We start from the raw sequence: 16,896 nt of genomic DNA, 5'->3' as shown, positions 1-16,896 counted from the left end.
GTGAAGAATGTCCATCTTGGGGGTCTTGCTGCTGAGCAACCACTTCTGGAATTTGAGGCATTTTTTCCATCAGAGTTTCATATAAACTCAGCATTCTATTAATCTTCTCCAGGTACGGGTTATCAGGGCAAAAACCTGAGAAACTAGGGTCAACAACCTTCAAGTTTGCTTCAACTCTCATCAAATGTTTCCATTTTCTTCTCCTTTCTTGTATTTCCTCTTTTCTCAACAAATTTCTAGCCACATCTTTATCATCCAATGGTTCATGGTCCTTTATTGTGGCCCAAGGTGTCATTTTTGGCAATGCACTTTTAATAAATTGTTCAGGATCACAGAATCTAGACACAACATTAACCAACCTATATATTGTTTAAGGAAATTGTTTACTTCATCAAAGGAACTCCTACCAATGGTAAAATCATACACAACCCAAAGCCTAGGAAGAAGAGAACCCTTCCTGTGTTTGTCAAGGTATTCTTTTTCAACTAGGGTCAATTGCCAAATAAACTCAATAAAAGCAATCCTAATGGAACAAATTATGGTAAATATGGGGAGGCTGAGGACACCCATAGATTCTGATCACAGTAAAGTTATCAAAAAAGAAAAATTCCCCCCAGTTATGTGAAATAGACCAGTTTGGAACATATTGGTAAGGTCTCAAAACTCTCCTAACATTAATTGACAATCATTCCCTATTTATTCCTAGCATTTCCATAATTGGCAAAACAATCCAATTTTCAAAGAAAAGGAAAGAAGAATGGGGAGAACTATTGTCCCAAACCTGGGTCCATCTTTGTATTGGCATTAAGACACCCAATTCTTATTTGAAAAGCTCCAATTCTTTATCCATAAACTCAACATTATAGAATAAGATTAAATACATCAGCAACGAATAATACTTGAATGTAGGGTTGGGTGCACCACTCTGAATTTCAACTAGAGCATTATGAATGTGTTCAACCACATAGCCCACATAATCGCAATTTTTTTTAACATCTGGGTGTTGAATGTCCATAGCCATCATCAGTAATTCAGCTGACACTGTTGAATCTCCATCAAAACCCAACACTCTGCATAATCCATCGATTGTACAATGCATATAATAGTGGAAAGGTGTGATGTCAAATGGTGGTTCGATACTATCTAGAATTATAATCGGTTTCCTATTCAACCTAGGCATGTATCTGGGCATTGCATGCTTCTTGATAACACCTTTGTATTTTTCATAATCCTTTGCAATCCACTCTAAATCTATATCTGTACATGCAACACAAGTAATCTGGAAAGCTTCAACAAAGCTAGCTTTGTTAATTGAAACTAGTGCAAACTGGTTCTTTCTTCTGATTACCCTAGATACTGGGCAATAGCGTCTGGCCAACTCTTTGATCAAATCCACATCAACATACACATATGGCACAATTAACTTTGCCATATTTAAATCCCAAGGTTTTGACATCGAGACACCCTTAACCCTATTATTCCAAAAGTAATGAAATAGAGCAAAACCAATCATATGAAGCGTGGTTGGGTTTCTGCATTGGCTCCATAAATCTTTCCATGCCAAATCATTTGTATTCAAAGAAACGAAAGTCTCTGGCAACAAATCTACAAATTCTTCTTTGTATTTCTTATCCTTCTTTTCCTTAGTGGCCTTGGGCTTGGAACCTCCAGGTCCTCCAATTGTCGTGGCCTTGGGCTTGGAACCTCCAGTTCCACTCGTCGCCTTGCTCATTTTAGCTGTAGGAGAAAAAATTAACCAATTTTCTAAAATTTTCCCACACCTAACACTTTGAATTCTCCAACGTTGTTGCAGAGCTCAATTCACTGGATTACCTCGAAGATAGAATGCATTAATGCAATTATACAAAATCTTAGCTCGATCATGCAATTTATGGTATTTGGGCGTTGTCACTTCTCTCAAGTCTCATTAATTGCCACACTTGCATGAGCTAGCTATTGTGGCATTAATTCAAAGATGAAGTACTTGAGCAAAATTTGATTTCATGCCCTTCTATTTGATTGGTGATTGCCATTCAAAACTTTTACAAAACCCGGCAAACAAGTCCATGTGTCAATCCCCATCTTTAATTGCACACTCGCAACCAGTTATAACAATTTGGAAAGTAACTGGCGAGCTAGCAACAATGCTACCAAATCCTCTTAATCACAAGCTCGCGACGCCTTTTACAAATCCTCAAAGAATCTCGCGAGTGAGTGACAGTCGTTGATCTTCATCAAGCCCTTCAGTCGCAACCTCGCAACAATATTTGTAATATTCTTTCTTTACCTACGAGTTGGCGACCACTACAGATCTAACAAAACAACTTATTTCATTGCAAGCTCGCAACCCAAAACTTAACTGGACTTAAACCATTGTGATCCCACAACAACAAGACACTTAACCGCCATCACATGCTCGCAACAGTTTTTGACTTAAGACTTACAAACCCGCGAGCAGACGATGACCACAAAATCAGACCAAAACTTACCTGTCGCCAGATCGCAACATAAAATGCTAAACAACTTCAAAACCTACGAGCAAGGGATGAAACCAACTAAGCTACGATACCAACCACATCACATGATCACAAATTAAAATGACTTAACCACAAACACCTCGCGACCTTGTGATAACATAAAATCACACCCAGTCGCAACCTCGCAACATAAAATGGTCAAGTGCAAAACATCTTGCAAGGTAGCGACAACTAAAATCTCCCAATACTCGCAAGCTCGTGACATAAACTGACTTGATGATAAAGGACCTGCGAGCTAGCGATAACCATAAAATCTCAAAAGTATTTATCTCTTGACTGCAGCGACCCAGCGAGTACCAACAAAAATCAATGTTTTATGTTAATTACCTTCATAAACAGGCGTGAGCAGTGGCACACAGACCATTAATGACTTACTCACTAACTCTCACGGCTATAATGCATGGCATCAAACCACTTCGAGACCTCATGACCAAATAAATTTATTAACAATATCCATCTCACTAACATAAAATGCTAACACCCAAAAAACTAGAGACCTCACGATTTAAACCCAAACCAACACTTGCTAACTCACCACTTAAATTGTTAAACATGAAATTTATCTACAAGTTAGAGATGAAACATTAAACATGTCTCATTGTCTGACCAACCATTTGACCACACTTGACATTGACATGGACAAATAAAGAGATGACAACTCAGATTTTCAAAGCACGACGACTTCGGTTTACTAGCCAACTAAGACAAAAACAAAACCCTAATCTCCATGAACATCATGTTAAGCATTTAATGTACAAAAGTAGAAAGGTTCTAACAGTTATGCAATATGAATAATTTTATGGATCTTGTGACACAAATTGTTGCATTTCATGTTCAACATAATGTGGAACCAATTTACTAATAATTCAATTGTTTACTAATAATTCAGAAAATAAATTCTAATTGTTTACTAATAATTCAAATTCACAATTAAAAATATGAAAAAAGTATCCATTCTGATTGACAAATTCAAGGAATACAATATCAAAAATCATCAATGACAACTATAGTATTGCAAATTGAAATTGTAATATGACTCAAGAACTATAGTATAATTATAAATACCTATAAACTGACTGCTAATTCACTTCAGTAACTCAGTCTGAGGCTTCTATATCCCAAATGGACTCAAGATTCAGAAACTGACTAGTACTAACAGGTTCATCTTCATTCTGAGTCAGGTATTCAAAAATTTCTTCGTCTTCATGCCGACTCTGAGTCTACGATCCATCATTTGTCTCAGCACTAGCACTAGCAGTAGCACCACCAGCTTTTAAAGTGTTGCACAACCCTCGTCTTTCATGCATGGAATTTCAAATTGCCAGTGCCCTATCATATGGAAAATATCTAACATTATACTGAGTTACAAACAACCTCAAGCAAGTTTCCAATTTTTTGTCTAATTTGTTTCTGATCTATGATTTCAAAAGCCCTAATGCATTGAAAACTCTCTCATCTTCCACCGACCCCAATATCATTGTTTGACATAAATTAGCAAGTTTCAAATATTCTGGTATTGCAATACGCAATGCTTCACTTTGATCTATCACTTTCCAAAGCCTTGTGATTGATCCAGGTTCAAATGGATTCTCCAAGTTAACCAACCGTTGTTTCATAAACAATGCAAAGTGTTTACATTGTTTTTTAAGATGATCTGAATTTAAAATTCCTTCTATTGGTTGTCCATTGCAATATGCATCTTTTGAAAATGTCAATATCAATTCCTCTAGTTTTTTATGAAACATCTTTGCGTCATTTGGATTATCTCCAATTGAATGCCAAAATTGAGGATACACACAACCCATGGCTTCAAGTATTTCTTCTCGAGGGAATCTTTCACGAATCTTAGTTCAAAATTCCTATGCAATAGACTTCAAATTATCACTAACAGATTTAACAATCCTATCAAAATCTTCCTTTTTAACTGGTAGTGCTCTACCTCACTTGCCCGTCTTAGATTGGTGCATTGGTATCTGAAATCCTTTTACAAAGACACATAACTCATTTTTGTATTGAAATATAAAAAAAATTCAGCATGATTCAAATCTATAATTATCTGCCACCTAAAAAAAATTGGGCTTCACCCTGTTAGATTTGAATAAAGACCATCTAGGCTCAATCATGTCATTTTTCGTAGAGTGCTATACTCATTGATATACATAGTTCTATCTTGGGCTTTCTTAACAAGTTTGTTCATTGAATCCAGCATGGGTAGAAGACTAGCTAAAGTTAACAGAGTCTCTATATCACTTAACTTATGTAAGAGATCAAGAGCTTTGTCTACTATGAGGCGTTGCTCATACATTAGTCCGATCAAGGATTGATATTCTGTTAGAACTCATTCCGCTAGGCCATGCAAGGAGATCCATCTGGTCTCAACATCCCTGAGAAGCTTGTTTCCTATTGTTACTCCCTCAACAAAAATATGAAATTCTGCAAAACGTTTAGGACTTCAGCAGAAGTATGAGTGGAGCTCGTGGACCAGATCTTCAACTTTTGACACTGTAGGGAAATTGCTTACAATTCTATATGCTAAATTCATTTGATGGGCCATGCAGTGAATGCCAACCATGTATGGTGCAATACTAGTTTGTAATCTTGCGCAAAGACCAGTCCTTTGACCTTGCATTACTGCAGCTCCATCAGCTCCAACACACACCAACTTCTTAGCAATTGTCAAGTCATTCATACCAGGAATTTCATTCAAATCTTTCTTAACTTCCAAATATAAATTTTTTGTTGTTGAATTGCCCCTCATTTTACGAACACAGAGTAGATAAGCTCGACGAATGTGTTCTTTTACAGTATACACATGCATACAAACCCAAGCAGTGTTATCTACCACAGTAACTTCATCTATGGATAATGAAATGAAATTTGACTCTTTTACACTCTCTTGTAAATTTTTCTTTTCCACCTCAACGAGACAATTTTCCATTTCCCATCCAGCGTTTATTGACCAATGTGACATAGGATAGCGAGGAACATTCAAAAAAGATAATAAATTACTAAATTTTGGGAACTCTTTCATAGGACGCCCTCTCGATAGAATATGAAAAATAACACTCATCTGAACAGTCTTTTCTAGGTTTGCATCTTTTGCTGCATGTTCAAGCCCAACCTTGATTGTATTTCCAAATCCACTATTACCAATCAGTGTCGTTTTGTGGTTATGCTCTTCATATTCCACGGCATAATTAACATGAAGACATTCTTCCTTTGATTTTCATCTTACTACTGGTGTTTCCTTTCCATCTATGATCTGTTTTTCATAAACCTTACCAATATGCTTTTCTATGGTGTCAAGCTTTAGCTGCATCTTCTTCTCTCTTTTAGTTTTCTAGCTACAAATCTTACACCTGCATTATGTTGGTTGTTCATCATTGTTTGGGACTAGCTCAATGAATGGGTACTTTTCTACCCAATCAATCTTAAAACTCCTTGTCATCTCCCACTCTCGCCCCAGTTTTACTTTCCTTTTTCTTTTCTTCCTACCAACATCATCTTCAGTACTAGCATTTGCATCTGAGTGAATTATCTCATGGTGTGTATCCCTTAGAACATCATCTGCCATGTCGGTATTGTCATCCTCATTTGATGCATTTAACTCAATGGAAATCCCACCTTGTGGTGGTGGTGAGCTACTGTGAATGGCTTTTGCAACTGTAGAAGTTGATGGACCAGAAACTTTGCCAATTCCAAAGAAAGACTTTATGGTAGTATCTTTAAGTTTAAGTTTTGGGCATTTTGATGGCCTTCCAATCCCTTCAGTTTCACCACTCTGAGGAGTCTTACCCTTGTCTGACATCCCAATCCCTTCACCACCCCGAGGAGTCTCAGTCTCACCCTTGTCTAACATCTCAATCCCTTCACCACCCTAAGGAGTCTCACACATGTCTGACTGTGACATCTTGAGTCTTGACCTCTCACTACGAATTAAAAGTTAAAACTAATACTATCAAGTATGAAGAAATGATTACTCACCTTTATGCCTTCTCAATTCTCTGAATCAGGAATCAGGAATGCTTGGGCCTGTGTTGCAAAATTGTAACTCTGGCCCTCCGCCCTACAATGAACTTTGACGTTCCAACTCAAATTGCGGAATGCGAATCGAGAGCTCCCAAATTTACTAATCAGACACGAACAAATTGTAAGAAAGAGTGTATTTATATCAATCCATGATTGCATTTTTGGCGAATTGCGCGAGTGTTTCAAAATGCATCTTGATTTAAGCGGGGTGAAATGGGTCCTCGGATGCTTATAATGTTTTAATTGATATTGGCGAATTTGGCCAACGTGTGCAATGAACATTTAATTTACCGTTGGCGAATTAGGTCTTGGGTACGTGATCGTTTTACTATTTCTGGTGAATAATGGAGGTGATCTAATACCAACGTCCGAGTAATTCCAAATGAATATTACGGGCATGCACGTCGAACGATGTGTGGTCAATGGCAAAGCCAGAATACAGCGTACCATTAACCCCAAAATTCCAGGCGATTTGACCACTATGTTGCCCCAAACTATTCGCCATTTCCTAAAAAAAAAATGCAAAAATACGCAGAATTCGCCAATTGGCGAAGATTCGCCACTAAAAAACTCTCTGCTATCAATTAGGACTTTAGTCATAATTCAAATAGAAAATGAATAATAATTATTTATTAAATTCAAATTAAGGCATAATTTATATAGATGGAAAGCTGAGAATCTCCTTAAAAAACCCTTTTTTGTTTCATCAATTTTGGCTAAAAAAAAGTCATTAGCCACATGGGCGAAGTCTGGAAAAGCAAGGAAAAAAACACATTTTTTGTATTGACTTTCTGGGTTTGACATGTCCTAGCCAAATCCCAAAGCAATCCCGAGGCAACTCTCAAGGCTATAGATTTTTGTCAAAGGTAACATATATCAAATACATTCCCAGATCTAATGGATATTTGATATTATTGGATATCAAATTTTTGTTAGATAATTTCTATATATATAATATATAATAAATTACATTTTTATTATGTATAATATTTAAAATATTATTTTATATAATATATAAACATTTTTTATATATTCCTAATATATATAATATAATATAATTATTGATATTAATATATAGATTTAAAAACATATATATCATGATATAACATTTTATATTAAATAAATTATGTTTCCCCAGATCCCTCCTATAATCTCTTATTTGGACATTCTTTCCCTCTAACTACAGGTCTATCTCTCCTACTATCCCTAACACCCTATTCACTTATTTGTGCCCAACTCTCTCCTCCTATGTATCGTACTTCTCTCTCTCTCTCTCTCTCTCTCTCTCTCTCTCTCTCTCTCTCTCTCTCTCTCTCTCTCTCTCTCTCTCTCTCTCTCTCTCTCTCTCTCTCTCTCTCTCTCTCTCTCTCTGTTGATACTTCCATTTTTCCCCTTTCCCCTTCATTCTAAATACTCTCCCTTTCTAGATACCTTTCCCCTTCTCTCCCTATCTCTCCCTCTCCATTACCCCTTCTCTACCTACCTATCCCTCTCCCCCCTATCCTTTGCCAACCCCCTCTCCCTTTCCCTCCTTCCCCTTACTCACCATCTCTCCCCCCCCTCCCCCTAATTACCCCTCTCTCTCCTAAATAAGGTATTGGATATAGAATATTATCTAATATTTGATACCTCTAAGAAAGGGTGCCAACAAAATTGTTGGCGCCCTTATGAAAAGATCGAATATCAAATATCTAATATGATCGGATACTTAGGCCACACAAAAGAGGATAGTGGGTTGTTTTGAGAATTCCAACAGTCCCTACGTTATTTTTACAAACGACAAACATGTGTTTTCAAATAGTAAGAGACAAAACTCTACTTTTTTGAGAATGTTTTTGACACAAATTTGTCATTAGCAATCAATTTTTAGCATCTTTGTGGAGGTATAATGGGGAGCAGCTGTCGTCAAAAGTGAAAACGTAAAAGAAAACTTTCTAAAGAAATTAAGAAATTTCAACTCCAAATACAATAATGTCCAAAAGAAATTAGAAGTGTAACAACATAAAATACAATATCCAAAATATAACAAATTATTTGTTTGATTTTCTTTATAACCAGGTCATATTCTAAAACTTAACACAAATTACATCCTTAGAAAAGATTAATAGGCTTTTTCCACATGGAAGCAGGGCTCTCTTTACTCGATTTTCTAATCTCTAACATATCTTGTGATTCAATCCAGGCTCCAAGAAGACTTTCATTCGAGTATATGTATCGATGAGAGTCTAACATAATAAATCTAAAAGAGCCTTGTAAAACATTTTGACCATCCTTCGCACCATTGAAACTAACAAAGAAAGAGTGACTAGTGCCAAATAATGAAATAGAATTGACGAAGACCAAACCAAAAATGGCACAACATACACATCATCATTTATGGATAAACTAGCAAACAAACATATTCATTTACATTAAAAATAATTATTACTAATAAATGCAGGTTTTACATTTTGTGACTTGTAATTATGATATATTACTCAAAATATATTTTACTATTGGCATAACCATTGCACCTTGTTTTGGTGCAAGTACTAGTGTATACATATACAACCAATATGTATGAATGTTAATAAACATTGAAGAGACATGCTAGATCATTTGTAGTTGATTGGTTTACAGCCAAACACAACATCGTTAAAACGAAAACTTTGTCGGTAGGAATTAAGTTTCAAATCCAACCATTATTGCGAGTAATGGGAAACATATTGAATAATATTAATTTCTTGACCTTGTGTATTGATGAGATAAATTTCTTCATGATTATGATAAAATAATAATTGTTGACTACAATCTGTTTTCTTCACACAAGTGTAGGTACATTAATGCATATTCATTACTTCACATCTACCTACCAAATGCAAGTGTGCATCAGTCATTAAGAGAGTATATTCATTAATGTGATAGTGGTTTTAATCCCTTTCAACATTCTGAAAACCACGTATATGAACACACCAATGGTCTTAGTCCTACTCAACATGCAGTGTTCAGGTATCACTCAACTTCTTCTAGTTTGCCTTATTCTAAGTTTGCAATGGAGGATGAAGGATCTGGAGAGCTTTTTATACCATATAGAGAATGCAATAAAAAATGCTATATAAAACATGGTAAATATCATGATAAATAGTGCTTTGATGGACATGCATCTTTCTTCAAGGTTATGCTTGAAGACTTTGCAAAAAAACTAGTAAGTTCCATACTTATACTCCTACTATCTTGTACATTTTAAAAAGATTTCATATATTCTATTTATGATTTGATGAAATAAATTATATGATGTGTTCCTTGTAGCACATTCCTCCTACATTTGTTTCACAATTCACAGATGAGAAAGACAGTCATATGCTTTCTTATATGGTGTTGCAAAGCCCAAATGGACAGGAGTGGAAGGTGGAGTTAAAGAATGTAAACAATATATATATATATATATACATACATATATATATACATACATACATATATACATACATATATATATATATATATATATATATATATATATATATATATATATATATATATATATATATAAATAAAAGATATTTTCCAATATCCATTATGCTTTGGCTTTTGCCATGGCTACATGTACTAACATCCAAGCCAACTAAAAAGCTAACACAATTTTTTCGTGTTTTTTGGCAAATGTTAAAGGCATTTTTTTTCATATTGCCACTTTTTTGGCCCCTCATGGTTCTACACATACTCGTTAAATAATAATTAAAGGGAACAATCCATTGCTAAAGAGATGTATCCCTTACAAATTGAAGAGTTGTGACTCCTATAAGTGCAAAATGAATAAGTTCAAAACTTAGTAAGAGCAAAAAATAATTAAATTATAACAAAATTTTGATTTATTATTTAGCAAGTTCATTTTTGAAAATATAATGAGTATAGGGAATAAGGAATCATCAAGTATGATTTTGAATATGATATAGTTATTTATAATATTGATTGGTTATAAATTAGTTAGGAAGCTTTAAGTTTATCTAATACAATTGTCAATCGACCAAGAAACTAATATAAGCAGTAATAATTTGGAAATGATATAAGCGGTAAAATATAGCAAACTTATATATTTATGGAGTAATTGGTATGCTATATGTTGAATCCAATGTTTGTTAGTTTGTGAATTCAGTAAAGGATAGACTTATATATTTGATTAACTTACCAATCCATCAAGAATCATAGAATTAGTAATTGTTCATTTGATTTTCATAAAGCAATCATATTAAGAATTGAAAAAGAAACATATTAGGGAGATGCAAGATTACAGGTCCCTCGTAGACCACTCGTTGAGTTGGATTACCTGTGGGCTAAGGGGTCAAATTGACTTGGTTGGTTGTTCAGTGCTCTTGGGTTTACTTGTAGAGAATAGTCTCTTGGTACACTATTGTGCTTTCTCCTCAAGTTTCTAATATCGTTGGTTGTTAGGAACAAACTATAGTGTGCATATTTACATAAGAATCTTTATTATCATTTTGTTTGAGGATTATTTTCTTAAGTTCAATTGCTTTTGTGTAATTTAGTGAAATAATAGTATTGTAAATTAATTTTATTATTGGATTTTTTTATTTTTGGGCAAACATTAGATATATCCCAGAAAAGGGATATTACATTCCAAGTGTAGCTTCCACATTCCGAAGTTTGTCTCAAAAAAATTTCAATCCTCCATTAACCTGCTTCTTCCATTTTCCTTCAATTTACTCACAATTTTTTCTATAGCTTCTCCCAAACTCTGATACCAATTGTTTTTTTTGTGGGAGGTAAACGACATAGCCAACAAGTTTATATTGAAATTTAAAAATCCGATACATATGAGAATCATAATCTTAAGGTCTGAGAATTGAAAATAGATAAGGGTTGGACCCCAGACTTACCAATTTCATCCCACTACAAAATAACAGGGAGGAATATCAAAGCTTTTCCGATTAGCTAGGAAATCATAACTGCTTAGGCTTGTTGGCCATGACCCCTTCCACATGGACGACCCCTACTTTTCCCTGTTGCACTTGAGTGCCCACGACCCCTACTCGCTTGGGAAGCTTCACTACCAACTCCACTTGCACTTGCAGAAGACCCTTCTTGCTCAATTTTTGGCGGGAGAAAGCCATTTAACTTGGCAAAATCTCTAAACTCCTCCTCCCTATCATGATTGTCAGGATCTTCCCTCAACAATTTCCATTTTAGGAATCTGACTGCCATTGTCGTGAATGCCCTATGTTCCTTGAGTGTCAAACCTTTCAAATCCAGAAGAAATGGGTAATAGTTAATGGTTTCCCCTGGAATTGAAGGCAAGAGCATATCCCCAGGCCGAGGGAGGCCAATGTCTAGGATAGCATATTTGAGAACAAAGTCTAAGCCCACTAGAATGTCTTCTTCAAACAACCGAGTGGTCAGGGCCAACACTTCCGCCTTAAGAACCTTGTTGTTTAGCAGAGATGCAACAAACCTTGAGGAGATAAAGGAATTGTCCCTAGGATACTCCTCTCTGCTTAAATGACCATGCCCCAATATCATTTTGATCGCAAAAATTACCAGCGGCTCCGAATTGCAAAGAAGTCTTTTCAAATGTTAGTCAAAAATTTCCTTGAAAGAGACTTGGTGGTTCTCACAGGATAAGAAATAGGAGTATCCACTCCAAAACATGAAGTCCAGTGAGGATAGACTTTGACAATGAAGCCAAAGGGTTCTGCCATTTCAGCCAAAGAAATGAAAACCACACTTCCTTGACGGGAAAGAGAAGTCGAAGCCAAAGAGAAGAGGAGCAACAAGAACACACAAGAAACTGGAGGTTGCCTCGACAAAAGCAAACTTAACTGCTTCCAACATTCCTTTGCACCTACCAACTATCATAAATGCATAGTACCTTGAGAGAAAAGCCGGTGAAGGGACATGCGCCAAAAAACCGGTTTTAACTATCAACTCTGATACCAATTGTTGAGTTTAAAAAACATGTAAAATAATAACAAACAACAAAACTTAAATTAAAGACATTGACATAGACACATAACACAGCGAATTACGTGGTTCACCATTATAGGCTACATCCACAGGAAAGGAGGACAATATCTTTATTCATTGTTCTTCACATGATACAAATACATAGCTGCACTCCTTTTATACAAATAAACTCTTCGAATATGACGAGACAACAAAGAAATCAAGAGGTAAGGGGTAGAGGAAAAGTCAGTAAACCCCTGCACTTCACATTCAACAAAAAGTCAATCTTCAAGCCAGTCCAAACTAAAATGTGCTTCCACGCTTTCAACTCTAAGCTCTGGAATAGAAATGTTCTTGGCCCGCAACCACTGATTCCCAATCTTCTCATCACAGGTGACAAGCTTCAGGGAACTTAGTTCACAAACAGTTGCAGGTAACGTCGTCAAACGAGAACACTCTCTCATATCAATTTCCCTCAACTTCTTGAGCTGTCCTACTTCCTTTGGGAGTTCCTTCAAACCCTCGCATACTGAAATGTCTAGATATTCCAACTGTGCAAGTTCACCGATTGATGCAGGAAGCTCTTTCAGGCCTGGTAATGCAGATAACCTTAGTACTCTTAGATAGCTCATATTTCCAAAATCATGTGGTAAATTCTGAAGCAGATGGCAGTTGGCAATAGACCATAACAAAATGGAGCGCATATTGCAGACACCAGGGGTTAACTCCTCCAAATCACTACTGTGATCCAGGTTAAAATCTTGGAGCTTGGTGAATGTGGATATATTTCCAAATCCTTCACATAAGCTCACTGATAGCTTCTCTAAATTCTGCAGTGCTTCGATGCTCTGCTTTTCAGCAAGGGGTGAAATCAATCCCTCCATGCGGACACTCTTGAGTTGAGCGAGTGAAGATAAGACATCTAGCCCTTTCACTGTTGCCTTCTTTGCACCGCAATTGGATACCATCAGAACTTTTAGATTTTTCATGGATTTCAGAAATGGGGGAAGAAAGTAATTTGTCGAAGTAAAATGTAACAACAGAGACTCTGTTTCGGGGAAAGTCATATCATTCCAATCATTTTCCTCCATGGGGCCTGCGTATAAATTGCAAAAGAAATCCAATTAGATTGGGCAATAATTATGACTATTATTTACATACAGTTGAATCCAGGAATGAAAATATTAAGGCAAATGAGTGCATGTATTTGCGATAGAGGCAAGAAGAGTTCTTAATGTTACACAGAAATTGAGAACTGAAAACAGTAGTGCTGCATATATCTGCCGATTACGAAGGGGGACAATTAGAACATCCAAAAATTTAGATGCTTTGAATAATTAATATATTCTGTTGAGATTATTCACTAAAAAAGCGATTATAGCAATGACATAGTACTAGTTTTTCAGTGTCAATTAGAAACAGATTTCATGCACATGCCAGCCCAGTAGTTACTTATTTTACATAATAATGTAAACCTTATTCTATGCAGAAAATCATTTCTGAAATTCAGTTCTATCCTACAATTTGAAATCAAAGATGAACATTAAAAATAATCGTTATTCTTCTAAAGAAATGTTTTTGACCAAAATGCATGTGTAAAAGTTTTCAGTAAACTCACCAGTGAGAATGGAGAGAATTTGAGTATCAAATGCTCTATCACCAAGCAACTCCCCTTTCGCCAACAAATTAGAGTCGTTCCTTGATATGACCAACCTCTTATTGTGAACTAAATTGTTTTGGTGTCCCAAATACAAGGCCAAATTTCTCAGTACATTATGCTGAGAAAAGTACAGCTCCGAAGCATTTCTATATGAGATTGATGCACTTCCTCTGTTAAGGACAAGCATGTCAGGTTAGTGTTGGAAAACATGATTTCAAGAAATCTAATATATATAAAAGGAAAGATAATTACCTTTGATTGCTAGTTAAATTCAACAAATTTTTGCTTGCAAGTTCTAATAAGATGTCAAAAGCATCTTGCCTTCGTAGCTTCCGTACATAAACCCAAATGTCCAATAGTGCATCAACACAGATTTTCCTGTTCCTTGGAAATAACCCCAAGTCTAAGAAACATTCCTTGGTTACATCGTCTAAGGAATCAATACTGGTCTGCAACAATCTGAATAGCCCTTTTCTGTGATAAACTGATATATATTCTCCTTCAGAAATCTTCTTTGCCCGCTTCCAAACCTCGTCCAGTTCCTTATGCATAGAGCTTCCAACCATCTTTAGAGCAAGTGGCAGGCCATCACATTTTGCTTGCACCTGCAATTCATAAAATGTAAAGAAAATTTATAAGCGATCTTTTAGAGCAAAAAAAAAATCAAATTATTAATATTAAAGGCTTACGAAACAATAATAATTTCAGATAAATCCATACCTCCTTTACAAGATTTATATCTATATCGCTTGGAATTGATGTCTGTCCAAAAGCCCAGTAGCAGAAAAGCGACAGAGCATCCTCTTTGCCCAACAATGGCAATTGATAGAATTGTGAAGAGGGAGTTCTGGGGATGATGGACTTGTCTCTGGTAGTTACAAGAGTCTTGTATGCCGGACCTTCAAATAGTAAGTTTTCCAAATTTTCACTAGACCAAACATCATCCAATATAACTAGAGTTGGCTTGGATTGCTTCGAAAGCAGCTGCTGCAGATTTATGTGCGCATCTTCCACATCCAGAAATTCTGGTCTTTTCCTTCTAGCTAATTTCTCCCACATAGTCTCTAATATTCCTTTTAGGTTTGGGGATTGTGAAATTGTGATAAAAATCACATTGCTGTCAAAATAATCTGTAATCCATTTAAAAGGTGTTTTAGAATAAATAGCTTAAAATGCATAAAAAGATGTCCTTAAATCTTAACCAGAGTAGCATAGCACCTCCTATCATATAATACATAATACGGATTCTACATGAAAGTAGCTACAAAAAAGAAGAAACTTTAGAAAGACTAGATATTTAAAATAGATAGGCCTTTTCAAATAAAAGATTAAAACATTCAGAAAAACATGAACACAATTTACAGGGGATATCACCTTTAATTTGGAGATCATTGTATAGAGCCAATGCGAGAGTACTCTTCCCACCACCTCCTATACTATGAACACCAACGACCGACACCTCGTTTCCGAGCAAAAGCCTCTTTAATTCCGCAATAGGTCTCTCCAATCCCACATAAAACTGAGTCTTTTCAGAAACATGATCATCATGAGAGTACGTGGAATCATTCACCATTTTTGAACTATGAAAAGAATGAGACTCCGATTGTTGAAACTCTAACAAATGGTTAATTTCGTTCCAATTTGAAGCTTACTGCTACTTGATTTTCTGTCTTTGCAAAGTTATTGATTGTATATGTTTTCTCTATATAAGAAATTTAGGCGGCCATAAACGTGTCGGTTTTAATTAGAAATATATATATGTGTGTGTAATTGTCTGTGTTCAAACTTGGTAGGTTTGCTTGTGGCTCAAGCTCCATCTAAGCTTCTCAACCAAGTCTTTGTTGATTTCATTTCCAATCCGTGTTCCTCACCTACGGGAGGGATCTTAATTATAAGTAACGATCCTGTGTCGTTACTTTCTTCTTTTCTTATATATATGTAAAAAAAAAGTAACGACACAGGATCATAAATTGAATCCCATTCAGTGCGATTTCATGATTCGAAGTCCATGAACAATACTTAATCGATGGCTAATTAATTATCATAAGATGTTGCAAGAACTGTTCCTAACTTTTGTTTTCATCTTAAATCGTTGACTGGCAAGGCCAGAGATAGAAACCCTAGACTGAATTTGGTCATTTTTTTACTTCGTCTGTAGGTACGCTTCATCTGCCAGACTGTTTCCTATTTGGACCAGCGATTCAAGTTGTGTACACGCAGACGAGATTTATTTCTAGAAGGGCAGCAAATTCAAACCTATGATTTCTGTTGCCTTCAGAGCCGGTGGCTTTGGAGCATACTTGAAACTTCCATTCATCAGCAATCCTGTCCAAAGTACACAACAATAATTTATCATTTACTGTAATATCTACTGATGCAAATCTTACAATTTCAGTATTTTTTAACAGAACAAGAAATGGGTGTATCAGATGCATGGCCCTTTTAATGGGAGATGCCGAACGGAAGCAGCAAACGATTATAAGAAATGAATTACAGAGAAAAAGAATTTGAACTTTTTACAACGGAGTGGAGTCCGAGCGAATCTTTGAAATTGCTGTGTCCTGTTGCGCTATCTCCTCCTGCTTATTTCCCTGCATCCCATTTTAGTTGCAGAGATAGAAATTGGATGCCTTTTTTAGTTTGAAGGTCCTTATGTTTTTTTTCCATGCTCGCGCTCATTTTATTCCACACGTCTGTCTTTTCCCCACTCGACATTGGAAATAATAATATTTT

The 16,896-nt window shown here is 35.8% G+C and overlaps 1 protein-coding gene across 1 annotated transcript; it reads right to left on the bottom strand.

Moving 5' to 3' along the window:
- Positions 1 to 12,673: 12,673 nt before the first annotated feature.
- LOC131053357 (probable disease resistance protein At4g33300) lies at positions 12,674 to 16,025 on the bottom strand. The gene is made up of 5 exons (XM_057987955.2): positions 15,538 to 16,025; positions 14,884 to 15,293; positions 14,416 to 14,768; positions 14,122 to 14,333; positions 12,674 to 13,599 (listed from the first exon to the last, which is right to left on the bottom strand). Exons 1-5 carry the CDS (start codon positions 15,734 to 15,736, stop codon positions 12,785 to 12,787), a joined length of 1,989 nt encoding a protein of 662 aa, XP_057843938.2. The 5' UTR covers positions 15,737 to 16,025; the 3' UTR covers positions 12,674 to 12,784.
- Between the last annotated feature and the right edge of the window lie 871 nt (positions 16,026 to 16,896).

The sequence above is a fragment of the Cryptomeria japonica genome, chromosome 4 (assembly GCF_030272615.1).
Source record: "Cryptomeria japonica chromosome 4, Sugi_1.0, whole genome shotgun sequence".
Lineage (NCBI taxonomy): Eukaryota > Viridiplantae > Streptophyta > Pinopsida > Cupressales > Cupressaceae > Cryptomeria > Cryptomeria japonica.
The sequence above is the reverse complement of the archived record's forward strand: the minus strand, read 5'-3'. Positions and strand labels throughout refer to the sequence as shown.

Bases quoted from the DNA above. Each gene is read 5' to 3' on its own strand.
- LOC131053357 (XM_057987955.2), bottom strand. From the start codon at position 15,736: ATGGTGAATGATTCCACGTACTCTCATGATGATCATGTTTCTGAAAAG. The intron at 15,294-15,537 runs GTGATATCCCCT...AATGGATTACAG, and splicing joins CAATGATCTCCAAATTAAAG to ATTATTTTGACAGCAATGTG. The intron at 13,600-14,121 runs GTGAGTTTACTG...ATTTATACGCAG, and splicing joins AATTCTCTCCATTCTCACTG to GCCCCATGGAGGAAAATGAT.